The 27978-nt window shown below is 43.5% G+C and overlaps 2 protein-coding genes across 4 annotated transcripts in view; one reads left to right on the forward strand and one right to left on the reverse strand.

Annotated features, from left to right (window-relative positions):
* The window catches only part of LOC117483177 (cAMP-regulated D2 protein), a 71791-nt gene that overhangs the window by 36137 nt on the left and 7676 nt on the right, over positions 1–27978 (reverse strand). The gene's annotated exons all lie outside the window — the stretch shown is intronic.
* Positions 954–27743, forward strand: LOC117483178 (NXPE family member 3-like). Of its 3 annotated transcripts, none has more exons than XM_034131393.1 (9): positions 954–986; positions 20554–20606; positions 22546–22664; positions 23098–23118; positions 24035–24481; positions 24668–24966; positions 25741–25811; positions 26138–26344; positions 26428–27742. In XM_034131393.1, the coding sequence occupies exons 1-9, from the start codon at positions 982–984 to the stop codon at positions 26976–26978; spliced, it is 1773 nt and encodes a 590-aa protein (XP_033987284.1). In that variant the 5' UTR covers positions 954–981; the 3' UTR covers positions 26979–27742. The 3 variants fall into 3 exon arrangements, with proteins under 3 accessions (XP_033987284.1, XP_033987286.1, XP_033987285.1); XM_034131395.1 differs by lacking the exon at positions 954–986 and adding an exon at positions 20318–20407 and having other exon boundaries at positions 26428–27743; XM_034131394.1 differs by lacking the exons at positions 954–986; positions 20554–20606 and adding an exon at positions 20641–20708.

Raw genomic sequence — 27978 nt, forward strand, 5'->3', positions numbered from 1 at the left:
GTGGAGAGCAGGCAGACGTGTTGTTTGTTATTATAGCAGCTATCGGATGGAATCAATACATGGGCTGCACAGGTTGTCATGTCCGACTATCACAAGTAGAATCATAATGAAAAATACGCCGGTAAAAAGTGCCTGTAGAAAACGGCTTAGCAAGTAGTCAGTTTAGCTTCGGTTGCTATGCTAACATCACCCATGTTATACCAGAGAAACTTTCATAACAGCGTTGTGATGCCAAACAGCGTCAATTCAGACTGACACACATTCACTTAAGGGGAACTGGGGATATGTATCAGCTGCTTGTGTGACAGTCAGACAGTGAATACTTTAGAGCCGTGTGAGCTAACCCGGAGCTAACGGGAGAATACACTCCCGTTGAAGAGCAGCCAGCAGCGGTCGGTAAATGCCGCTGAAACACATTAATAAACAATGAACCACGGCACTCTGGAGAAAAGTATAAGGTTGGAGAAGTCGTTATTTAATTTAATCTGGCTTCGTATGATTAAAAGCAACACGATCGTCGACCCGACGCAGTCCCCGGCCCGTTGTTGTTGTGAGGTGAGCTCCGGCGTTGGGGAGAAACTCAGCGACGTAAACTGTGACGTCATGACGCAGCAGCGGCAGCACCAGTCGGGCTCTGAGCGGTGTGAAAAGAGCCGGCGCTAAACCGAAGAACCGGTTCTGAACCAGAAAAGCTCTAGCACGGAGCTTGAACCGGAGTTGCGTTGGTGTGAAAGGGGCAAGAGAGGAGCAGAGAGGCTTTAAATAGCTGCAGGACACCAGACCCAGGTGCCCTGAGTTACTGCAATCAACACAGCCCAGACAGGACAGCCACACCCTCTCTAATGATGGACCCACAGGGACATCACAGTCAGTAAGGCTACCAAAACAGAGGATAACCAGATATACAGGAGAACTGCTGTTGTTATTATCAACAAGCTCTCACATGGAAATCCAGATCTGCCTTCTACAGAACAGCATCTGATGAGGTAAGACGCATTTATGAAGATTGTTTGAAGATTCATTTTAATGAAAACATGAAACCTAATTTGAGAATTGTAAATAAAACTATTGAAATATGGATGTTGCAGCTGGTAACTTTTAATTTGAAATACTCGATCTTTATCCAATGCAGTTATGATTGATCAAAATCACAACAAAACCTATTAAAACTTGAAATTATTTTTAAATAGTCATCAGTGTGGAAAGTAAAGGACTGCACTCATGAAACTGTGTCTCAATTTATTAAACAAATCCCTGAAAAGTATCTTGTGTCAAGTACAACAAAATGGATAGCCAACATTTGTCAATGTCTCATATGTACTTTATTTCTTCACAAAAAGTTGACACCTTAGGGAATCCCGAAATCTTTCTTAACCTGTTAAGCCCCGAGCCTGTTTTTCAGGTTTCAGGCTCGAAAATGACATGCCCAAAACAAATGACTACAACTTCACTTCTAAAAGGGTTATATGAATAATTTCTTTATCAAAGCAAGGTTACATCTGTGAGTTGGATGTAGAAGTGTCAGAATCAATATAGATTTTTCTCAGTCAGAGTAAATTCAGATGGAACATAGTAAAAAAAGGTAAATTCTTACCTCCGCCGAAAGAAAAAACATTACTCATAGTGAAAACCACCCTTGAATGATGGGATGGTAGACTAAAAGCTTTAGGAATCCAAACTATGACATATAATAAGTACCCTGTATCAAGATTGAGGCAAAACACGTTAAATTTGACCTTTTTAGAGAGGTTTAGCAAAAAAATGTTCCAGGCGGAATAAGCTTTCGGCACATTTGGGTACATCTGGTTCCATCAGTGCCATTTGACCTTGTATGTATTACATTGAATTATCACCATAGGTATTCATTCCATCCAAATAAAAAAAATAAAAATAAAAAAAATTATTTAAAAAATAAAAAATAAACTTTTTTTTTTTTTTTTTTATTTGTGGAAGAAAAAAAAGACCCGCCGACGGGGGCTTTGGGGCTTAACAGGGGAAGTAATTTCAATTGATGACAAGAACATAACAGTATTACAAAAAGGGTCCTAATATAGTTGAAAACACATTATCTACATATTACACATGTAGGTACAGTAAACTGTATATATATACCTGTGTGTGTATATATATATATATATATATATATGTCTGTGTAACCAGTAACTCATTTATGCTAAAAATCTTGTTTTTAACATAAAAAGGCATCGCCTTTTAATGTGGTTACAGGTGCACAAACAAATAAAACATACGGAGCACCGAAACATTTTTTGTTTTATTTTTGTACAGCATTTTGTGTTAAGTGACATCACCATTAGTATGACGCTGAGAGGCGACAGCGTTAAAGCTAACGTGTGGTTCTTACTTACCAAGTTACGATATCTTCGCTAATACTATGCTGATGATGATTTCACAAAGCATTGTGCACCGCTGCTGCTGGCTATTGCGTGTCCATGGCTGGTGCCAGTCCCAGTCCCTACTGATAGATCAACGCATACTAAAGTGTAGGATCACACTAAGACTTTCCTAACATAATATCCCAATTAAGCTATGCTAAGGTAATTTGGGGTTTGATTGTATAGGTAGCATAACACTAAATGTTGCCTTTAACCTAATATCAATGTGTATTCTTTTTAGGTACTTGCATTTACTTTGACTATTTCAATTGTTGCGCTACTTTAAAGTTCTCGAGAAGATTGACAAATAATCAGTTTTTTAAATCATGCATTCAAAACTGCAAATAAGTGCAATAAAATATACATAAAGTACCAAAAGTAAAAAGGAATTATTATGTAGAAATTTGAGTTTATATTTAACTATAGAATTATTCTTGTAAAATAAAAGATATGTTTCTAATGCTGCAGGTAAGCTTGGCTCTAATAAAATGACGTTATCTTTTTCTAATTATAATTTATTCTATGATTGCATTTTGTATTAACCTGGCATAAATGTGTTATCATTTAATCCTGTACCAAAGGAAGTGGTCACAGTGTCAGGCTGGAGCTGGACCATATCATGAAGGAATCATCTTTTAAAGGAAGAACATGTCTCACCATCTTTCTCCTTCTGCTCACGGCTTTCTTAATATTCTTGCAGGTGAGAACTGTTATCTGGGATCACTAATAGGGTTGACTTATTGTAAAATGTTTAACATTAGTCCGATTGTTTTAGGAGACAGGCCCTATACAGTGACACAGACAAACACGAGGGCACACAGTTAGTGTAAAAGAAACAGATTTTGTCTAAATGATGCTACACGTATACTTCAACAACAACAACAGCGCATACATATGAGAGGATACATTTTTCTGAAGGTCTACAGGTACTAATTCTTTGCAAAATACATTCAGGTATTTATTCTTTACATATGCTTTTATTCAATTGGAATAAAAAAGCATATTGTTTAATAAATAGATAATATAAAATAATAGAAATAAGGGTATCCATCAAATTCTAATTTCTGAACTGCAGGAATGAATTGATTTCCAGAAATGTTTTATATTTCAGCTTAACATATGGGACACATTGGTGAGTTATTTTTGGATTTGTGTTGTGCATGAGCCATCCACAGTGTATGTTATATGTTTGAGTGTAATGTGTTAGCACAGGTGTTGCTGATTAGAAAAAGGTATCAGATTTTCTGCTCAAACCAACATTTTAGATGCACGAGTGACTGGACCCTACACTCTTCCATAAGTGGGTCAAAAAGGACCCGTATTAGAATAATCAACCGGTATCACGGCAAGACGTGAACATGTGACGATCTACCATGCTGGGAGACGTGAATATGTCACGGTTTCGTCCCTTCAAACGTGACAGTTACACATTTTACACATATTGTTAACATGGCCCAACCAGTGGAGTAATACCCGGAAGTGCCAAGCAAATGGTCTACCGCGCCTATTGGTCGGTTTTTATTGTCAAAATGAGATGTTTTTAATTTATTTTTTAATCGTCACACTCGATTTCGCCGATTTTCTTGTTGCCCTAGCTGGTCGACACCTCTTTTAGCAGAAACAAAGGCTACATTAATGTATTAAATCGATGTTAATCCATGTGTGTGGATCATTGACTGGTGTGGATATGGAATTAACGGACGTGACGTTGTGCGATTGCGTTGCATACAACCCTAATTATATTTAAAAACATTTTAGAAGGCCTCACAAAATACTTTAATGTAAATTAAAATGTAAATGTGAAGGGATGTGTGTAATGTGGTGATTGACATTATTCACCCACGGATCTATGGGTTGGGGGTATTGTTCCGCACGGACATTTTAGTTAACCGGACTCCTGTTGATGTGAAATCCGAAATAAAAAAAATAATAATAATAATACTTTATTCCGAGTTTGCTTGCTTTTCTCTTTGGAGGTCATCACATAACGGCATTGTAATACACGGTTCGGCTGCATTAAATATGACATATCTGCCGTAGTTCTGTATTTATAGAGCCCTGATGAGAAGACTTCTGGACAAACAGGAAGCACTGCCGCCAAAACTGAAAACGTGACGTGGATCATAAATATATCAGCAATTAAACAACATCTTACATTTCTTTTCACACAATACGTCTCCTTGCAGTATCAATACTAATTCGGCCGACTTTTAAATTTGATCCAATTGGTAGATAGGTTATATTTACACCATAACGGTGCACAGCTGATAGAAAGGCACATCTAGTGGTTAAAGCACGTTATTGAATTTTATTATTTTATTATTTTTCACAAAAATGAAACCATCAATAGCAGAAACAGAATTAACTGTCATTAGTAAACCACCCAAAGAAAAGATCATAAGTGGTTTTGTTTTATATATATTTTAAGGATAATAATAGCAATGTAACACTGTCTATGACACTTACTGTATAACACTGATTTGAAAAACATACAGAAAAAACTAATTCACTGCCCTTAATAAAGTATTTAAATATACATTTCAGGTGTGCTGTTTTGTTTAGATCATTGACATCTGGAGCTCTTTAATGTCCTTTTTGATTATTGTTACACCAGGTCTTGTCAAAACTGAAGAAACACACTCCTCAATGTCAGTTTCAGTGTTTTAATGACAAAGATGACGACACCCTGAAACAGAATAATACAGCGAGGTAAGCTGACAAAGTATTACATACATGCATGTCATCATTAACACAACACAAATATATGCTACGACACCACGTATATATACACCAACAATAGTGGGAACAGTCTTACATGTGTGAGTGGATGAAGGTCTCGACACGAGGCGGAGTGAATGAACAATGTTTGAACTAAAATGGCCGCTCAGTACTACCGGGTCAGAGCGCGGCATATCCGGTGCGACGGCAGTGAGACGCTGCCCTCTAGTGGCCGGCGATAAACTCTTCATCCCCCCCAGACCGGAAAGCTATAGGCTGGAATAGATTAACGGTCTAAATCCCGTATCCAGCTGCCGGACTCGGGCTCGTAGCGTGCCGGCGGCTTCCTCACGCGCCCAGGAAGGCACCTGTAGGAACGGCGAGGTCAGAGGACGCCTCATCAGCAAGCGCCGGTGGGGAAGCGCCCATAGCCGAGTCGCGGGGACCATCAGCCGGCCGCTGAGCAAGCCCCTGGGGCGTCGCCCAGCCCGGGCGGATAGGTGGGGGCTGATGTCCCAGGGCAGCGGGCGGCGGCGACGGCGTGGCCGACTGCTCATGGGCGCAGGGTGTGGCCGGCGTGTAGGCACGGAGGAACCGCCGGTTGCGCAGTGTCAGACGTCCCGAACCGTCAACCCTGATCCGATACTGGTCATGGTCCAGTGACTCCACCACGATCCCTGACCTGTCCCATTTGCGGGGGCTCGGGCCTTGCTGGTTCTGGAGGAATACCCTTTCGCCGAGCGCCAATGGGCGGAGCGGTCTTGAGTGAGTCCCCAGAGACTCGGTGGTACGGGACATACAGGTCCGAAGGGCGTCCTCCTTCGCCGCCCATGCCTCGCGCCATAGCGGGCGGATATGCGGGTTCGAGAACTTCTCGAGGCGGTTCACGAAGGAGAGCGAGCTACGAAGGGGGCGGCCGACGATGATCTGCGCCGGCGAGAGGTTGCAGTCGGGGTCAGGCGTGTTCCGCAACTGCAGCATAGCACGCAGGAAGCGGTCCTGATCAAGGCTGCCCGACGGGCCGGTGTTGGACATCAGGAGGCGCTTAGCAGTCTTAACCGCAACTTCCGCCCTCCCATTCGACTGCGGAAAGCTAACGGAGGACACACGGTGTTTGACGTGCCATAAGCGGAGGAAGTCCTCAGTGTGGCTCGCCTTGAATTCCGGACCACCGTCGCTCAAGAGCTCCTCCGGTACGCCGAAGGTAGCGAAGAACGAGCGGAGGTGTTGGACCAGGCCAGCTGAGCCCACCAGGGCAGTACCCGCCGTAGAACTCAGGACCTCTACCCAGCCCGAAAGCCGATCCCCGACAACTAGGTAGTGGCGGCCCCCATAGTCAAAGAAGTCAGCAAACACCGCCTCGAATGGCGTGGACGGGGGTGGTGACGGCAGGGGGGGTGTAGCCGCCTGTGACGGAGCATTGCGGTTGCAGTCTGCACACCCGTCCCTGGTGGCCTGAATGTCCCCGGACATCCCGGGCCAGTAAACTATGGCTCGGGCATGCTGCCCCATCGCTGAGGTCCCCTGGTGAGCGGCATGGAGATGCCGAAGGACTCTCCCACGGAGGGATGGGGGGACCACGACGCGGTCCCGATAGAGCAGGACGCCGTCCTGTGCGTAGACGGACTCACAGACCGATGACAGACTCGCCAGGGCAGGGTCGTTAACGTCAATCCCACCCTCCTCCTCGATGAGTTGGAGGAGGTGGCCGAGGCATCCGTCAGCCGCTGTCTCCCGTGCGAGGAGGGGCCAAGAGACGGCTCCGAGCTCCCGTGCGTCGTCGCGGATGGAGGCCATGAGTGCTGACTCTACGGCGTCAGGCCCGCTCGGCAGCCCCAGTGAGAGGCCGTTCGCTGAGCCCGAGGGGGAAGGATGCCTTGACGTGGCATCAGCGGCATAGTTGCTCTTGCCAGGCAGATGCACAATGTCGAAGCGCCATGGGAGGGTGCGCTGCTTGAGTCTAAACAGACGCGAGTTTGTTATCTCATCCAGCGTACGGTCACCAAAGATCTTCACCAATGGCTTATGGTCGGTGACCACGACGAGGTTGTCGGACCCCTGCGTGAAGTACCGCGTCTGTTCCAGACCCCAGGCCACAGCTAGGGCCTCCCCCTCGACGGCCGCATAGCGCTGCTCCGCAGGGGACAGGAAACGCGAACCCGCGAGGGTGATCCTCCATCCTCCTGGACAGCAGTCCGGTATGCCCGAGGCACAGTGACAATGTTGCTGCAGCAGGAAGTAGCCAATGCCACGCATGGACCAGTCAGGGCGGAGGCAGGTACGCTTCTGCATGTCGTAGATCTCCACGCCCTCGCGGATGGCCTCCATTATGGCTTGCTTGGACGTCTGGAAGGCCTCCTCCAGAACAGGGGACCATAGGAACACACAGCGCGGGCTGAGGAACGGCTTAAATGGGGCCATCGTGTCACGCAGCTGGGCGTAGTTAGCCACCTGGTTGACGAGGCCAAACCAACTCCTGATGTCCGTCATGGAGTCTGGGGTGGGGAAGTCCCGGATTGCGTCCAAGTATTTCGGGAGCGGTTCGATGGTAGATTCCGACACCCCTGAAGCCGGCGAAAGTCGACGCACCTCTCCGCGAACTGAAGCTTGTCCGGGTTCAACACGATGCCCGACCGGCCGACACGCGTCAGGAAGTCGATGGTCCTCCACCAGTGTTGCTCCAGGTCGGTGTCATAGTGGATGGTGTCATCCACACAACGTTCCTTGCGTTCATAGTCCGAGAGGACGGCGTCAAAACCGACGGTTGTAGCCATCCCCTGATGACAGGAAACCCTGTGGTGCCCTGGTGTAGCGCCAACGGCCCGAAGGGCGTGATGAAGGGTAGTGAGGTGGCGATCCGACTCACGCAGGGGGACGCTGTGGTAGCCGTACCAGGCATCCGTGACGGTCTTCCAGGTGCCCTTCGGGACGCGGCGTGCAAGGTGGAACGGGGACTCAGTGGCGAAGGTCTCACGTTGGCAGAACTTGTTGAGGGGGGAGAGGTCCACGGTCCTGCGGGGGGAAACCGTCGTGCTTCCAAGTGACTACCATGCGATGGCACCACGCCACTGGCTCGCCGTATGGTACGCGTTCAATGACCCCGAGGGCTTCGTCCCGCAGGAGGTCATCGTGGACCCTCCGCTGCCAGTGTAGAGGCACTGTAGCCGCGGTGTGGCATGCCTTAGGCGTAGCTGCGGGGTCCACGTGCATCTCGATAGGTGGCCCCTCCATGCATGGTAGTGCCCGATGGGGGCAAGTATTGAATGTCGACGAGGCATATCTCCCGAGCAGCCAACCTTTCATCCGGCTGTTGTTCTCTGGCGTACAAGGGAACGGCAGAGCTGCGGGGCGCGCCGGGGGGACCGTGCGCTGAGGACATGAGCACTGGGCGTCCTGGGGGTCACCTGGCCCCACGCAGCCGCCGTTGGTTGACCTCGTCGCATTGACGGATAAGGGCTGGTCTGGCGTGTCAGCCGTGTCAGGGCCACACCCGTCCTGGGGCCCCCCTGCAATGTCGTCCGACGGGAAGCCCACGGGCAAGAGGCCGAGGTTGAGCAACGACTCGTAGGATAGGTACATGGCCCGGACTGAGCTGCTCACGTATACCATGGAACGGCAGGATGTAACACGCCCCCCGCTGCAGGTCGTCGAGAGCCTGGCGAAGAACGCTCCCTCGATGGCTATAGGGGAGCGGTTGGCGGCCGACAGGCTGAGGCTGACGGGTCGCAAGTCGTCCCGCGCGAAACCGCAGGCCAGGAACTCCTCCAGAGACCAAAGGTCCGACTGCGCGCCAGTGTCCGCGACGGCGGATATCCGAGCTCCGTCGGCTGAGCCCCGGTTGCTGGTGCCATCCCTCAGCCCGACTGGCGAGTCCATCGAGATGGTGATCAATGCTCGGGGGTGGTCTCTCATCCTGGCTCGTCTCCATTCGCCTTTGGAGAAGATGTGGTGCTCGAGTCTGATAGGTGCAGGCCTGTTGAGACAGCCATGCGACGTAGGGGCGCGGCGTCGGCGATGGCTCCCGTGACGTCGGCCAGGGCGGGCTCCAGCTCGCACCGACGAGACCTGGGAGACCAGCTCCGACCCCATGGCGGCATGTTGACTGTCGGATGACGGCTGTGGACACCTCTGTCGTCGGCGGGCCCTGTAGCAGCCGATGCACACCAGGTGAGGCTTCGGATTCCACCCGCGAGGCCCCTCCGTGAAGACGTTGAAGACGCTCTTACATTCCGGGCACGAGGCACGTTTAGCCCCGGCCGCAGGGCTCGGGGCGGGGCTCGTCTGTGGAGTCGTCTGCAGGCGCCGGAATGACGACATGGCTGATAGGGAGGACGACGGGAGAGCGTTACGGGCCATCTCTTGTTCTCGACGAGTGCAATTACATCGTTAACTGGCTTGACCAGGACATCAGATGTCCCCAGCGTCTCGCGGCGTATGTCCGAGTCATAGATGCCATTGAGCAGAACATCACGGATAATGTGGTCGGTATAGTCCACGTCTTTACCACACTCGCATACCGCATTATATGCGCATGTCTCTGCTTTACCCCGCACTCTGGCAGCGAATGCGCGGAATGTCTCGTCGCGTTCCTGGCGTAACTGGAGTAGCTCGGTGCGCAGGATGCATGTAGCGACTGGGATGACAGCTAGGGAACGCATGACGGCGATCAGATCTGGCAAGGGTCCGGAAGTGGCGTCGGGGACGGCTTTCAACAGGCTGTCTCCAAGTACAGGCCAAGCGCACTGAAACAGCTGGAATGGGGCCTGGGCATTCCCTATGCCTGAGCCGGCGCGGAATACATTCCAACGGCGGATGAACACGTTCCATTCCTCTATCGATACGCCCACATCAACTTTGGGCCGATCGAGTCTCGGGCCGTGAGGGGCTGGGGCCTGGGCTGGCGCGGCCATGACAGGCGCTGCGTGCTGGTGGCTAAATCCATGAATCGTCAATAGGGCAATGACGAGTGCTTCAGATACGTCTTCGGATTTGAACTCGCAGCCGGGGGCAGGGCATCCAACAACGACCATGGTGTCGTCATGAAGAAACACACTCCTCAATGTCAGTTTCAGTGTTTTAATGACAAAGATGACGACACCCTGAAACAGAGTAATACAGCGAGGTAAGCTGACAAAGTATTACATACATGCATGTCATCATTAACACAACACAAATATATGCTACGACACCACGTATATATACACCAACAATAGTGGGAACAGTCTTACATGTGTGAGTGGATGAACGTTCTCGACACGAGGCGGAGTGAATGAACAATGTTTGAACTTAAAATGGCCGCTCAGTACTACCGGGTCAGAGCGCGGGCATATCCGGTGCGACAGCAGTGAGACGCTGCCCTCTAGTGGCCGGCGATAAACTCTTCAAAAACCTTTATTCCATATTCAATATCCATTACTAAACAAAACAGCAATTCTACTCCACTACAATTCAGAGGTTAACCTGGTATTTTTACTCCACTACATTTATTTTAGTTACTTTGCAGATTCTGATTAATGATGTGAATATAAACAACCCTTAAATCAGGCTTTAGTTACACCTGAGTAAAATTCAGGGAAAGGTGATTGTCAAGTGCCAACAATCAGGAGAGATATTTGATAGTTGCTGCTTGAGAAGACTAAACATTTATCTGCAGATCCCTATAAAGTATATTCATTACTCGTTATTCTCTACTAATAGTTAATTAAAGACTGTATATAATGGCTATTTTGCATATCCCTTTCAAGATTTCAAGATTTTCTAAGGTTCATTGATATATCATATACACAACTAATTCAATAACGTGCTTTAACCACTAGGCGGTGCACACAAGGTACACACAGCCATAATAACTTTGTATTATTAGTGTAGGACACTTGTGTATGTATAACATCTGAAGATGTGTAGTTTTATTCATGTTTTCACATAATTGTACAGGATATTGCTATATTATTTCACATGTTTTACTTCTAATATCTGATTTGTAAAACATCACAGACAGAAAGGTATATCCGTCATTTAACAGTAAGCTATTGAAATTCTGAATCCATAGATGTGTCTCCCATCACCCAAATCCCCTGACTATTCTCTCAACTCAGTATTTACATTATTACATTCAAAGAAAATCAGTAATATCTTTAAAAACGACAAGTCCTTTTATATCAGCTGTGCACCGTTATGGTGTAAATACAGCCTATCTACCAATTGGATCAAATATAAAAGTCAGCCGAATTAGTATTGATACTGCAAGGAGACGTATTGTGTGAAAAGAAATGTAAGATGTTGTTTAATTGCTGATATATTTATGATCCACGTCACGTTTTCAGTTTTGGCGGCAGTGCTAAATACAGAACTACGGCAACGCAATTGCACAACGTCACGTCCGTTAATTCCACATCCACACCAGTCTATGATCCACACACATGGATTAACATCGATTTAATACATTAATGTAGCCTTTGTTTCTGCTAAAAGAGGTGTCGACCAGCTAGGGCAACAAGAAAATCGGCGAAATTGAGTGTGACGATTAAAAAATAAATTAAAAACATCTAATTTTGACAATAAAAACCGACCAATAGGCGCGGTAGACCATTTGCTTGGCACTTCCGGGTATTTCTCCACTGGTTGGGCCATGTTAACAATACCGTGGTAACTGTCACGTTTTGAAGGGACGAAAACCGTGACATATTCACGTCTCCCAGCATGGTAGATCGTCACATGTTCACGTCTTGCCGTGATACCGGGTTGAGAATAATATGTGTTTTTATGCCATTTTTGTCATTTTGGTTAAGAAAAATCACTTGTATAATATTTAGTATTATATTTTGGTTCTCACTAGAAATATTTTATATTTAATTTTTCACTATTTATACTTCTAGACATTTTTTTTACATTTTGAAAAAAAAATGAAATTCCATAGAAAATGCATGCGGGTCATTTTTGACACACTTATGGCGCGTTTCCACTACACCAGGGGTTTTCAAAGTGTGGGAAGGTGAGCCTCCCCTCAGAGAACATAAGAACAGCCGCGCCCCCCCCCCTCCCAATTATTATTGCTATTATTATTATTATCATTGTTGTTGTTGCTATAATGCAAGGGGTATTCAATTGCATTTCAAAGAGGTCCAGTAAGATAAATGAAGACTGTTTCTCTCCTCTTGTCTCGTCTCTGTGTGTGTGTTTGATCTATCGTGCTGGCTCACTGACTGCACCGATTTGATTGGCTGAGTAGCGTCACCATCCTTAAAACATTAAACAATAACTTTTTTAAACCTTTTTATCTTTATGGTTTTAAAACATATTGTATACAACTCCCCCACTACTTGGACTATTCCTTGCAACCCCTCTAGAATAAGCCCAAATGGTCTCAACCATATTGCATCAGTAATAACGTGCACTTTGTTGTTATCGTTATAACAAGATTGCAAGGACAGTGGTAGCGATCGGACAATTGAGTGTTGTTCAGTTGTGTGTTGTGGAACATGCGTGTCCGTGCATGAAAATATACCACACACCCAATTACAATAGCATGTTCAATTCACTACCCTGGAAGTTAATAAAGTTGTTAAAGTTGGAACAAGCCTGTGGGACAGACGTTCTTTCCTTGCATGTCAGTCGCCGACACCTTCTTACAGAGGACAGGCAAATCTAGCTGCAGCACGACCCGTATATTTTCGCACGCCGTGTTCTCCAACACATATTTTTAAAACATTTTTAACATTTTTAACATCGTGGATAAATCCTTATATGTTCCCGGCAACACACTGAACGTCAATTTTGCCATCCTTATTACACTCATCCCTACTTTAGTGGGAACAATGAGTCTGCGTCTTTGATGCACACAGGAATAAACGCAGATCATACTCTGCACTTGATTTTTGATCAAAGTCCCATGCGGAAAAACCCCGCACTCACACAGGTAGGTGGAGATGAAGGGGAATGAGCACTTTTACAGCCTTTTTGCGAAGTGGGGGAACTCGTCTCCACAGACAGCCAAAAGTGGGCAAGTGTCACTTTTCTCATCTTTTTCTCGTTATTTTTTTTTCTCACGCTGCGCCTCCCCTGAAGCTCTCTGGCGCCCCCCAGGGGAGGCGCGCCTCACACTTTGAAAACCGCTGCACTACACGGCCTCGCTCGGCCTCGCTCGGTATGGCTAGGCCTCGTTAGGACTGGCTCACTTTATGGCGCATTTCCATTACAGTTTTAGGAACTGGGGCAGTATCTATAGTAAACGCAGTGTAGGCGGAGCCGTGACGTCATCTTCAATGAGAACCCCAGAAAAACAACACAGCCGTTAGCTGTTAGCACTCAGAGCTCACAGCTCCTCATATATGTTCAGAAACTAGACAAAAGTTAAACAAGTACAAACCACAGACTGCCTGTGTCATGGCGAATACAGTCGCTGCATTTATTTATGTCTGTATAGGCCGTTGTTGTGAGTGTGGACGGTCGGAGCATATACTCCGCGTTAGCTTAGCCAATCTCCATTTAGGAAAACACACGCATTTTAAAAGGTTTTTTCGCCTGCCTCTGTCTGCAGACTTGACAAAAGCATTAATTCATGGTTTTTTACTAACGGTATCAGTATGTTGTTGTTACTTTCGGCAATCATATTGAAAATGTGTATTACAATTAAATCACGGTCAAATATGTCCATCTTGTTGTAGTTGTAGCCCCCTTGCCAGCGTGCTCTCTCTAGTTTAGCATACTCAGCCCCGACTCAGCCCTCGTTGTCTCTGGCCCTAGACCCACGATTTTAATGAGGGCCAAGAAAACTGTGAATTAGGACCCGCCGGCCGGTACTAGGCCAAGTGGAAAACGCAACCAAAGACGGGCCGCTGAACGTCACAAGCCTTCTTAAACCGTGCTCCGCGCTGTAGTGGATACGCGCCATTATTGGGGGTAGTAATACAAAAACTACAATTTCTTAAAATGTTAACATTTCAATTAAAATTTGAATGGCATGATATCCAAAACATGTTTTTGAGGAATAGCTGGAATATGAAATGATAAAAAAATGTAATTACAAAGATACTTCAAGAATACCACCCTCACCGGGTCAAAACATACCCACTTATGGAAGCTTGTTGTAGTAATAAGAAAACTACAATTTCTTAAAATGTATAACATTTAATTTAAAATTTGAATGGCATGATATCCAAAACATGTTTTTTGAGGAATAGCTGGAATATGAAATGATAAAAAAAATATAATTACAAAAGATACTCTAAGAAAACCACCCTCACCGGATCAAAAAAAGACCCACTTATGCATCAAAGGGTTGAAGTGCAGACATACGGGAGAACATCAGATCATTTATCTATAATCACAGTCGAGTTGATGGCAATTGCACGAGGCATTACAGGGGATAGAAGAGATGCAAATCCAAAGGATTATTCTTTGTTCAGATTTAAGTTCAGCAATAATGCCACTTCATTACATCCCATCGTAGGCAGGATATTGTGAATGACATTTATGAAACACCATAAAGATTAAGAAATAGAAATATCCAGATAACATTTATGTGGATAACATCATACAGAGGGAATGAAGGGAAAATGAAAATGTGACACATTAGCCAAGCAGTCTCTTAAACATGAGTAAATAATCAACATTTGCACCCAGTAAATCTGAAGCAAATCACAGAGTGAAAAATAGAACACCATTAAGGAGTGGCAACACAATTGGGACAAAAGAAACACAAGAAGACACCTATATGCACTGCAGCCAAAAACCAGTCAGGACAGTTGAGAGAACCATCCATTTGGATCATGTGTTAACAAGGCTTAGATTAGGAACATACTAGACTGAACAAAACATTACATTATTCATAAGGATAACATCTATCTGGATTATATGAAACACTGCCAGGTTGAGGAATCCGTAGAACATGTAATTCTGCAGTTTGCCAAATACAAGAAAGAGAAACTTTAAAGACAGAAATCAGGAAGCCTGGAATGGAGCAAACATTACACAACAACAGTTCTTATCAACCCCCTTAACAATATTCATACATTTGCTGCATTTGTTTGACATATCTACGTAAACTTCTCTCTGTCCTCTCAACCCCCTTCAAATTTTCAGCCTAAAATGAGCTCCCCCATCATCTAACTACCCGAAAGCTACTACTAACCTCCCAAAAGTCCGCAGCATCTGCAACTTCCCACCATTGTCCCCTAAGGATGCTCTGGAGGAACGCCTGATACTAGAATCTGTTGCTTGGCCTGAAACTCCTGCATTGCCATCTCCTCTTTCCCTGGAGCTGACCAGTCATCCAGCTCACAGCACTTTCATCACCATTCATCCTCCCAGCGAGAGGAGGAGGAGGGACAGTGGCACGTAGGGGGATCAGCTGGAAGTTAGCACTCGCCATCCCTCTGACTTCAAGGGACAACCCAAGAAGTCTGGGGGGGACTTTTAGTTGCCCGGCTGCACAACCTAACGCTTGGTGCAGGTGTAGCTGGGAAGTGGGTGGACCATCTCAATGGGAGCTACTCTACTCTGCTGTCTTTCCTTTACTCTGGGAAGGAGCAGCTCAGGTTGAGGTGATGCTTAACTATCTTTTCTATGTGATTTTGCTGTAGGTGTGTCATTTGTCTTCCAACTGATTACTCACAAAGCCCCACCCCCTTTTTAACTAATGTTTGATATGACTTTTTATTTCAGACAAAAAGCAGAGTCTAGCCACCAATTGTACATTCTCAACAAAAACTCTTGTTTTCTACCCAATCAGGTGACCGCTTAGTTCATCCCAGTGAAGCTATCACAGTGCTGAACAGGTTAAATCGTGAACATCCTGACAGGGTATTTTCATAAGCGTCTTGAGCTTAGGCTCACAATCTCAAACCACCATCTGTAACATCTGCCTGCGTCAAACCAAGCAGCCAATCTGCGACTATCACACCGACCCTCGAACCGGCGATCCTTACTTCTGCTACAATCCAAAGAACATGAGCTGTGATGCAAGGATCGCCCGCAGCAGTGCAGGATACAAAACAAACTCCTGCACTGCTCAAGGCCAAGAGGATAAGCTCTTCAAGGGTAAGGAAGCAAAGAGACTGGTCATTGTGTGACTTCTTATAAATACATACATCATGGTTACCTATTTATCTCCTTGGCTTGAAGTTTCAGAAGTTTGTCAGTACAGGCAGTTTAGATTACAAGATAATATAAATGTAACCACTCAGTCTGAATCATAGTTGACCTTCTTAAAAAAAAATGTTGATAGGATATAAATCTGGATTTTCTGTTTAATTGTATAATGTTGTTTATCTGTACACATACATCTACACATGTCTGTACCTCCTCGGAGAAGTAACCTTTCTCTCAGTCTCCCTGAGGTTCTTCAATTTTTTTCCCTTTAAATCCCTCAAGTGTGGGGTTTCTTTTAGGAATTGTTCCTTGTGCGCTGCGAGTGTGTGAGGACAGAGGGCGTTGTGTGCTCCAGAATACACTCTGTAAAGCAAATGAGACAAATGTGTGATATTGGATTATTTTATCAATTCATAGTATTTCACTTCCGGACAGCTTTGGTCAAATACACTTTTATTATCTTTTGCAAAATGTTATGGACCGTAAGGCTTAGTTCTAAAGGTTTGAACCTTCCAGTTCACACGAGGAAAATGTAGGGTGACAAAAGCTGCAGCAAAAGACCCCTTATATCAATATAATGAAGATAAGATACAGCATGAAAAGTAGACCTTCTAAACTGTTTACCTCAGGTAAACCTCCATGCCATTCCACAATCACATGTAGAAAAAGCTGCATTTGGGATATTAATGTTATTGTAGTATTGTTTGTGCTTTTCTTCAGTGGTGGTCAACTTGAAAAGTCCGCATTCCGGCTTCAGGACCTGCCGGTGTCACTGTTTTACCAAAAAAGGAAGGTAAGGAATGCATTTATCACTGAATTCATGATCTAATGTGCTCCATGTACAGATGATGAAAGTGGTAGGGGGCAGAACAAAACAACAACTCTTTCTTTTGGGTATCATTCTTCTGTTGAGAGATGTATTTAGCAGGCCAATTTGACAGGAGCAAAGGGAGCATGGAGCTCTCAGCTCAAACTTTGTCAACACGGCACAGCTTGTTGCAGTGTCTAGTCTCTCAGGAGTAAGGCCATAAAAATGTTCATACATCAGTCTAAACCTTGATTTGGTTAAGGTCAGTAACAAACGTAAAACAACCCCCCTATTATCCTTCAACTTTCTCTCAGGTCAGCCAGAGGTGGAGAGCAGCATTGTGGAACTTTCAAGCCTCTGGCTATTACTACCAGGGTTTATGGCGAGCACTAGATGGCACCAAAGTTCCGCCAATTCACCGGCGCATCTGCCATCACATCAGTGTCTAAAAGGCAAAGTGGTCCCACATGTATGGAGACTCTACCATCAGGCAGTGGTTTGAGTTCCTCAACGCAGCACTACCAGGTAACTAATCCACAGGGATTTCCGGCAACAGTTTCATTATGTTCACACTGTATCTTAATCTGTTCCTCTGTTATACCTTTAGATCTTAAGGAGTTTAACCTGGGCAGCTCGAGGCAAAATGGACCTTTCATGGCCTTAGACTATAAAAACACAATCATGGTGACCTTTCCACCTCCATGGTCCCTCCTCTCCGTTTTATCGGCTCAATGGAAGAAATTCGTTACATTGCCAATGAACTAGATGACTTAATCGGGGTTCCCAACACTGTTGTCGTTTTTGGCATGCTGGGCTCACTTTGGTTCTTTCCCCCATCGAGGTGTACATCCGGGCGGCTACAAAGGATCCGCAGTGCGGTGGTGCGGCTGTTGGACAGGGCTCCAAAAACGGTGATCATCATCAGGACTGGAAACGCCAAAACTGTGAAGCTTCTAAACGCAACAACCAACGGCGACTGGTTCTCGATGCAGAATGATAAGGGTGCTAAGAGCCATTTTTAAAGGACTGAATGTTCATCTGATTGATGCCTGGGAGATGGTCCTTGCTCACCACCTGCCAAACAACCTCCACCCACAACCTCCTATTATTAAGAATATAATGAATGTTCTCTTCTCCTACACATGTCCTCAAAAGGGCGGCTAGATAATAATAATACATTTTATTTATCAGGCACTTATTCAAACAATTACGCCAATTGTAGTGTATATTATATTCTTTGCAAACTCTTGCGGGCCACATAAAATGAGGTCGCGGACCAATTTTGGCCCGCAGGGCCTTGAGTTTGACATCCCTGGTCTAAACAATAGATTGATGTTTTCAAATGTTTTTTTAATAACTCAAGTTGAGAGATGAAACAAATTATAATACCAGCCTAATATTAAATGACATCCAACTTAACTTCAAAAGTCATACTGTATATTCCTAAAAATATACCTCAGAAGATTTGAATGTGTTTTTTAAGGAACAGAAACCGGTTATTTTGATGATGGTAGGATGTTTATCAAAGTATTGGTGTAACACTGTTAATGTATTACACATACTAACAAGATGCTGTTTTGTTAGTGAGGGGGCTCCCTGGGGAAATTCCACAAGATGTGGGACCCCTTCTACAGGTATATACGGGAGCTGGACATGCCGGATGTCTCTGTACAGTAGTGTGGTGGACCTGCGGTGTTGAATTGTGATTAATGGGGTGGCTGACTGACCAACAATTGATATGTTTTATTTGATGTGTTGGTGTTTTTGTTTCCATTTTACACATTGTTTGACTTTGACTTTTTCAATTTCGTTATTAATAATGGATTTAGATTCAGAGCCTTAGTTTTTGATTTAGTTTTTTCTGTTTTTGTCCTGTCTCAGTCCTGTCCCCTTTTTTCTGTTCTGTTTGTTTATTAAAAAAAAAGAAAGTTCAATAAACAAATTGTGAAAAAAAAAAAAAAATATGCTGTTTTGTCATCAGGATGATGAGTATTGTATGACTGTTTACTGTTTTGTGCTTTTAGTTGTGAAAAGGTTTCACATTGTGGTAAACCCACAAGAGAAAAAGCATTTGAGCTCCATACTATTTCAGAAATATCGTTGATGTGGTTTTTAACATGATATGGCGTTTGATCACGGCAAGCATTTAGTTGAGTATCTCGGTAGAATTCTGAGCAGGCATAAGCTCCCCCCTCTTTTTTTTTTAAAGCTAAGGACCCAGATTCAGCACTTCTCCAACAGGGCTGAAGGGAATGAGGCATGGCTAGAATGGGTGATTCTGTTTGGGTATTTTGAGCAAAACACTCCATAGACATGTTTTTTTTATAAATGTTTATATATCTGAGACCTATAATATATGCCTAACAAATAGCAAGATAGGAGATCTTTAAAGGATCTGCTGCTAACGTCTTGGTGTCAGACACCACAGCACACCTTCAGAGGTCTTTGAGTCCATCAACTAGACCTCTCAGGGCTGTTTTGGCCGCCAAAGGGGGAACTACACAATATTAAGCAGGTGGTCATAATGTTATGGCTGATCAGTGTATGTAATGTAAGGTTTTGAGACATTAGAAAAATGTAGGTGGGACATGTATTACAATGGTGGTTTGCACGTAAAGGTGATTATTGCACAGCATTTCAAAAAGTGTCGATATTGCACATTGCAGTTGTATTGCACAAGATGCACAGTCTGTACAGTGTGGGGGGTCGTGGTGGTTGTAAAGTCTGACTGCTGCAGGTATCTCTCCGTGAGACAGCGGGGGTGCAGCAGGCAGGCTGTCCTAGAGGGGGTGGGACACATTGTCCAGCAGGGAGGACAGCTTGGCTGCCATTCTTCTGTCTCCCACCACCTCCACAGTGTCCAGAGGACTCCCCAGGACAGAGCTGACCTTCTTTACCAGTCAATTAGTCTCTTCCTGTCATCAGCCGAGCTGTACTGCCCCAGCAGACCCCATCATAAAAGCAGCAGGTGCAGTCTGCTCTGACCCTTCTTGTACAGAGCAGCAGTGATCAGTCCAGTCCAGTTTATTGTTCAGATGAACACCCAGGCTTTTGGAAGATTTTACAATCTCAATGTCCGCTCCCTGGATATTCATTATCCGTAATAGCCCCTTACATTGAGATTTTGCACAGGGGGCGTTGGAACCCAAATGCAACACACAGGAAACCGGGAACAGTTCGTAATGAAGTTTGATTTAAAAAACTCAGCTGGTACAGAGCAGGGCAGGTATTGAACACAGAAATACAAACATGTCCAAGCAGAACAAACCAGTAGGAAGCAGGCAGAGTTGGCCGGGGGCTTGGCAGAGGAACAGGAAACAAAGGTAATTTGCAAATGCAAATCACACCAACAGGAACAAGAGACACTGAGGCAAATTGCAGGACCAGGGGCAGAAGGCAGGTAGGTTTTAACTTTTCTCATCATCAACATTATCATTTATTTCAGCTAAACTGACTACTTCCTCTTTTTTTTGCTTGCGATATTTGCATGAAAACGTTACATTCATTTGAATAGCTGTTCCGCAATGAAGACTTACTTCATTTCAGAAATTGGGACAGAGACCAACTTTCCTGCATTATCAGCATAAAAACTTGGAAAGGTAAGACACCTGATATATATGCTTAATATCTATTATTATTATTATCAACAAGCTCTCACACGGAAATCCAGATCTGCCTTCTACAGAACAGCATCTGATGAGGTAAGACACATTTATGAAGATTGTTTGAAGATTCATTTTTAATGACAACATGGAACCTAATTTGAGAATTGTAAATAAAACTATTGAAATATGGATGTTGCAGCTGGTAACTTTTGATTTGAAATACTCGATCTTTGTCCAATGCAGTTATGATTGATCAAAATCACAACAAAACCAATTGAAACTTGAAATTATTTTGAAATAGTCATCAGTGTGGAAAGTAAAGGACTGCACTCATGACACTGTGTCTCAATTTATTAAACAAATCCCTGAAAAGTATCTTGTGTCAAGTACAACACAATGGATAGCCATGATTTGTCAATGTCTCATATGCACTTTATTTCTTCACAAAAAGTTGACACCTTAGGGAATTCCGAAATCTTTCTTAAGGAAGTAATTTCAATTGATGACAAGAACATAACAGTATTACAAAAAGGGTCCTAATATAGTTGAATACACATTATCTGCATATTACACATGTAGGTATAGTAAACTGTATATACCTGTGTGTGTGTTTATATATATATATATATATATGTCTGTGTAACCAGTAACTCATTTATGCTAAAAATCTTGTTTTTACAAAATGGCATCGCCTTTTAATGTGGTTACAGGTGCACAAACAAATAAAACATACGGAGCACCGAAACATTTTTTGTTTTATTTTTGTACAGCATTTTGTGTTAAGTGACATCACCATTAGTATGACGCTGAGAGGCGACAGCGTTAAAGCTAACGTGTGGTTCTTACTTACCAAGTTAAGATTTCTTCGCTAATACTATGCTGATGATGATTTCACAAAGCATTGTGCACCGCTGCTGCTGGCTATTGCGTGTCCATGGCTGGTGCGCCCTGGTGAACGTATCGTTCATCATAAAAGCACATCATGGTCATTTCCGATCATCTGGTGTGTGTTGAGTTAGGAGTGGTTATTCCGTAGAAACCTGTTTGCATTGTAATCATATCTAATGAAGGTGAACAGTGCCAGACTGTGCGTAACCGGCACTGCTCTGTGCGCGCTTCTGCGGCACTGCTCTGTGCGCGCTCCTGCGGCACATCTACTCGTGTGTCATTCTTTCTTTGTAGAGGCTCTACATGCTGCAGGGATTTCATTAAGTGAAGGAGCTTATTATACTATAAAGCAGCTTCAGGCAGCAAATACTGTAAGAATCACGCACATAATGTCGTAAACCAATGCAGACTGGGTTACTGGCTATCCTGCTGGAATTAAGAGTGTTAATTAACAGGATAGCTACCTAACAGTGCGCATGCAGGCATGTGCACGTTTTTTGTGGGCTTGGTCAGAGTCCAGGGGCCGTTGTTCAGTCCCAGTCCCTACTGATAGATCAACGCATAATAAAGTGTAGGATCACACGAAGACTTTCCTACCATAATATCCCAATTAAGCTATGCTAAGGTAATTTGGGGTTTGATTGTATAGGTAGCATAACACTAAATGTTGCCTTTAACCTAATATCAATGTGTATTATTTTTAGGTACTTGCATTTACTTTGACTATTTCAATTGTTGCGCTACTTTAAAGTTCTCGAGAAGATTGACAAATAATCAGTTTTTTAAATCATGCATTCAAAACTGCAAATAAGTGCAATAAAATATACATAAAGTACCAAAAGTAAAAAGGAATTATTATGTAGAAATTTGAGTTTATATTCAACTATAGAATTATTCTTGTAAAAATAAAAGATATGTTTATAATGCTGCAGGTAAGCTTGGCTCTAATAAAATGACGTTATCTTTTTCTAATTATAATTTATTCTATGATTGCATTTTGTATTAACCTGGCATAAATGTGTTATCATTTAATCCTGTACCAAAGGAAGTGGTCACAGTGTCAGGCTGGAGCTGGACCATATCATGAAGGAATCATCTTTTAAAGGAAGAACATGTCTCACCATCTTTCTCCTTCTGCTCACGGCTTTCTTAATATTCTTGCAGGTGAGAACTGTTATCTGGGATCACTAATAGGGTTGACTTATTGTGAAATGTTTGACATTAGTCCGATTGTTTTAGGAGACAGGCCCTATACAGTGACACAGACAAACACGAGGGCACACAGTTAGTGTAAAAGAAACAGATTATGTGTAAATGATGCCACACGTATACTTCAACAACAACAACAGCGCATACATATGAGAGGATACATTTTTCTGAAGGTCTACAGGTACTAATTCTTTGCAAAATACATTCAGGTATTTATTCTTTACATATGCTTTCATTCAATTGGAATAAAAGCATATTGTTTAATAAATAGATAATATAACATAATAGAAATAAGGGTATCCATCAAATTCCAATTTCTGAACTGCAGGAATTAATTGATTTCCAGAAATGTTTTATATTTGGCTAAAACGAATGTTTCCTTTTTCAGCTTAACATATGGGACACATTGGTGAGTTATTTTTGGATTTGTGTTGTGCATGAGCCATCCACAGTGTATGTTATATGTTTGAGTGTAATGTGTTAGCACAGGTGTTGCTGATTAGAAAAAAGTATCAGATTTTCTGCTCAAACCAACATTAAAGTGCAGACATACGGAGAACATCAGATCATTTATCTATAATCACAGTCGAGTTGATGGCAATTGCACGAGGCATTACAGGGGATAGAAGAGATGCAAATCCAAAGGATTATTCTTTGTTCAGATTTAAGTTCAGCAATAATGCCACTTCATTACATCCCATCGTAGGCAGGATATTGTGAATGACATTTATGAAACACCATAAAGATTAAGAAATAGAAATATCCAGATAACATTTATGTGGATAACATCATACAGAGGAATGAAGGGAAATGAAAATGTGACACATTAGCCAAGCAGTCTCTTAAACATGAGTAAATAATCAACATTGCACCCAGTAAATCTGAAGCAAATCACAGAGTGAAAAATAGAACATCATTAAGGAGTGGCAACACAATTGGGACAAAAGAAACACAAGAAGACACCGACATGCACTGCAGCCAAAAACCAGTCAGGACAGTTGAGAGAACCATCCATTTGGATCATGTGTTAACAAGGCTTAGATTAGGACATACTAGACTGAACAAAACATTACATTATTCATAAGGATAACATCTATCTGGATTATATGAACACTGCCAGGTTGAGGAATCCGTAGAACATGTAATTCTGCAGTTTGCCAAATACAAGAAAGAGAAACTTTAAAGACAGAAATCAGGAAGCCTGGAATGGAGCAAACATTACACAACAACAGTTCTTATCAACCCCCTTAACAAATATTCATACATTTGCTGCATTTGTTTGACGTATCTACGTAAACTTCTCTCTGTCTCACAACCCCTTCAAGTTTCAGCCTAAAATGAGCTCCCCCATCATCTACCCGAAAGCTACTACTAAACCTCCCAAAGTCCGCAGCATCTGCAACTTCCCACCATTGTCCCCTAAGGATGCTCTGGAGGAACGCCTGATACTAGAATCTGTTGCTTGGCCTGAAACTCCTGCATTGCCATCTCCTCTTTCCCTGGAGCTGACCAGTCATCCAGCTCACAGCTCTTTCACCATTCTCCCAGCGAGAGGAGGAGGAGGACAGTGGCACGTAGGGGATCAGCTGGAAGTTAGCATCGCCATCTCTGACTTCAAGGGACAACCCAAGAAGTCTGGGGAGGACTTTTTAGTTGCCCGGCTGCACAACCTAACGCTTGGTGCAGGTGTAGCTGGGAAAGTGGTGGACCATCTCAATGGGAGCTACTCTGTTGTCTTTCCTTTACTCTGGGAAGGAGCAGCTCAGGTTGAGGTGATGCTTAACTATCTTTTTCTATGTGATTTTGCTGTAGGTGTGTCATTTGTCTTCCAACTGATTACTCACAAAGCCCCACCCCCTTTTAACTAATGTTGATATGACTTTTTATTTCAGACAAAAGCAGAGTCTAGCCACCAATTGTACATTCTCAACAAAAACTCTTGTTTTCTACCCAATCAGGTGACGCTAGTTCATCCCAGTGAAGCTATCACAGTGCTGAACAGGTTAAATCGTGAACATCCTGACAGGGTATTTTTCATAAGCGTCTTGAGCTTAGGCTCACAATCTCAAACCACCATCTGTAACATCTGCCTGCGTCAAACCAAGCAGCCAATCTGCGACTTCACCGACCCTCGAACCGGCGATCCTTACTTCTGCTACAATCCAAAGAACATGAGCTGTGATGCAAGGATCGCCCGCAGCAGTGCAGTGCAAACTCCTGCACTGCTCAAGGCCAAGGAGGATAAGCTCTTTCAAGGGTAAGGAAGCAAAGAGACTGGTCATTTGTGTGACTTCTTATAAATACATACATCATGTGTTACCTATTTATCTCCTTGGCTTGAAGTTTCAGAAGTTTGTCAGTACAGGCAGTTTAGATTACAAGATAATATAAATGTAACCACTCAGTCTGAATCATAGTGGACCTTCTTAAAAAAAAATGTTTGATAGGATATAAATCTGGATTTTCTGTTTTAATTGTATAATGTTGTTTATCTGTACACATAACATCTACACATGTCTGTACCTCCTCGGAGAAGTAACCTTTCTCTCATTCTCCCTGAGGTTCTTCAATTTTTTCCCTTTAATCCCTCAATTGTGGGGTTTCTTTTAGGGAATTGTTCCTTGTGCGCTGCGAGTGTGTGAGGACAGAGGGCGTTGTGTGCTCCAGAATACACTCTGTAAAGCAAATGAGACAAATGTGTGATATTTGGATTATTTTATCAATTCATAGTATTTCACTTCCGGACAGCTTTGGTCAAATACACTTTTATTATCTTTTGCAAAATGTTATGCCGTAAGGCTTAGTTCTAAGGTTTGAACCTTCCAAGTTCACACGAGGAAAATGTAGGGTGACAAAAGCTGCAGCAAAAGACCCCTTATATCAATATAATTAAGATAAGATACAGCATGAAAAGTAGACCTTCTAAACTGTTTACCTCAGGTAAACCTCCATGCCATTCCACAACCACATGTAGAAAAGCTGCATTTGGGATATTAATGTTTATTGTAGTATTGTTTGTGCTTTTCTTCAGTGGTGTCAACTTGAAAGTCCGCATTCCGGCTTCAGGACCTGCCGGTGTCACTGTTTTACCAAAAAAGGAGGGTAAGGAATGCATTTATCACTGAATTCATGATCTAATGTGCTCCATGTACAGATGATGAAAGTGTAGGGGCAGAACAAAACAACAACTCTTTCTTTTGGGTATCATTCTTCTGTTGAGAGATGTATTTAGCAGGCCAATTTGACAGGAGCAAAGGGAGCATGGAGCTCTCAGCTCAAACTTTGTCAACACGGCACAGCTGTTGCAGTGTCTAGTCTCTCAGGAGTAAGGCCATAAAATGTTCATACATTCAGTCTAAACCTTGATTTGGTTAAGGTCAGTAACAAACGTAAAACAACCCCCCTATTATCCTTCAACTTTCTCTCAGGTCAGCCAGAGGTGGAGAGCAGCATTGTGAACTTTCAAGCCTCTGGCTATTACTACCAGGGTTTATGGCGAGCACTAGATGGCACCAAAGTTCGCCAATTCACCGGCGCATCTGCCATCACTCAGTGTCTAAAAGGCAAAGTGGTCCACATGTATGGAGACTCTACCATCAGGCAGTGGTTTGAGTTCCTCAACGCAGCACTACCAGGTAACTAATCCACAGGGATTTCCGGCAACAGTTTCATTATGTTCACACTGCATCTTAATCTGTTTCCTCTGTTATACCTTTAGATCTTAAGGAGTTTAACCTGGGCAGCTCGAGGCAAAATGGACCTTTCATGGCCTTAGACTATAAAAACACAATCATGGTGACTTTCCACCTCCATGGTCCTCCTCTCCGTTTTATCGGCTCAATGGAAGAAATTCGTTACATTGCCAATGAACTAGATGACTTAATCGGGGTTCCCAACACTGTTGTCGTTTTTGGCATCTGGGCTCACTTTGGTTCTTTCCCCATCGAGGTGTACATCCGGCGGCTACAAAGGATCCGCAGTGCGGTGGTGCGGCTGTTGGACAGGGCTCCAAAAACGGTGATCATCATCAGGACTGGAAACGCCAAAACTGTGAAGCTTCTAACGGCAACAACCAACGGCGACTGGTTCTCGATGCAGAATGATAAGGTGCTAAGAGCCATTTTTAAAGGACTGAATGTTCATCTGATTGATGCCTGGGAGATGGTCCTTGCTCACCACCTGCCAAACAACCTCCACCCACAACCTCCTATTATTAAGAATATAATGAATGTTCTCTTCTCCTACACATGTCCTCAAAAGGGCGGCTAGATAATAATAATACATTTTATTTATCAGGCACTTATTCAACAATTACGCCAATTGTAGTGTATATTATATTCTTTGCAAACTCTTGCGGGCCACATAAAATGAGGTCGCGGACCAATTTTGGCCCGCAGGCCTTGAGTTTGACATCCCTGGTCTAAACAATAGATTGATGTTTTCAAATGTTTTTTTAATAACTCAAGTTGAGAGATGAAACAAATTATAATACCAGCCTTAATATTAAATGACATCCAACTTAACTTCAAAAGTCATACTGTATATTCCTAAAAATATACCTCAGAAGATTTGAATGTGTTTTTTAAGGAAGAGAAACCGGTTATTTTGATGATGGTAGGATGTTTATCAAAGTATTGGTGTAACACTGTTAATGTATTACACATACTAAACAAGATGCTGTTTTGTTAGTGAGGGGCTCCCTGGGGAAATTCCACAAGATGTGGGACCCCTTCTACAGGTATATACGGGAGCTGGACATGCCGGATGTCTCTGTACAGTAGTGTGGTGGACCTGCGGTGTTGAATTGTGATTAATGGGTGGCTGACTGACCAACAATTGATATGTTTTATTTGATGTGTTGGTGTTTTTGTTTCCATTTTACACATTGTTTGACTTTGACTTTTTCATTTCGTTATTAATAATGGATTTAGATTCAGAGCCTTTAGTTTTTGATTTAGTTTTTTCTGTTTTTGTCCTGTCTCAGTCCTGTCCCCTTTTTTCTGTTCTGTTTGTTTATTAAAAAAAAAGAAAGTTCAATAAACAAATTGTGAAAAAAAAAAAAAAATATGCTGTTTTGTCATCAGGATGATGAGTATTGTATGAATGTTTACTGTTTTGTGCTTTTAGTTGTGAAAAGGTTTCACATTGTGGTAAACCCACAAGAGAAAAAGCATTTGAGCTCCATACTATTTCAGAAATATCGTTGATGTGGTTTTTAACATGATATGGCGTTTGATCACGGCAGCATTTAGTTGAGTATCTCGGTAGA

This window comes from Trematomus bernacchii, unplaced genomic scaffold (genome assembly GCF_902827165.1).
Source record: "Trematomus bernacchii unplaced genomic scaffold, fTreBer1.1, whole genome shotgun sequence".
Taxonomy (NCBI): domain Eukaryota; kingdom Metazoa; phylum Chordata; class Actinopteri; order Perciformes; family Nototheniidae; genus Trematomus; species Trematomus bernacchii.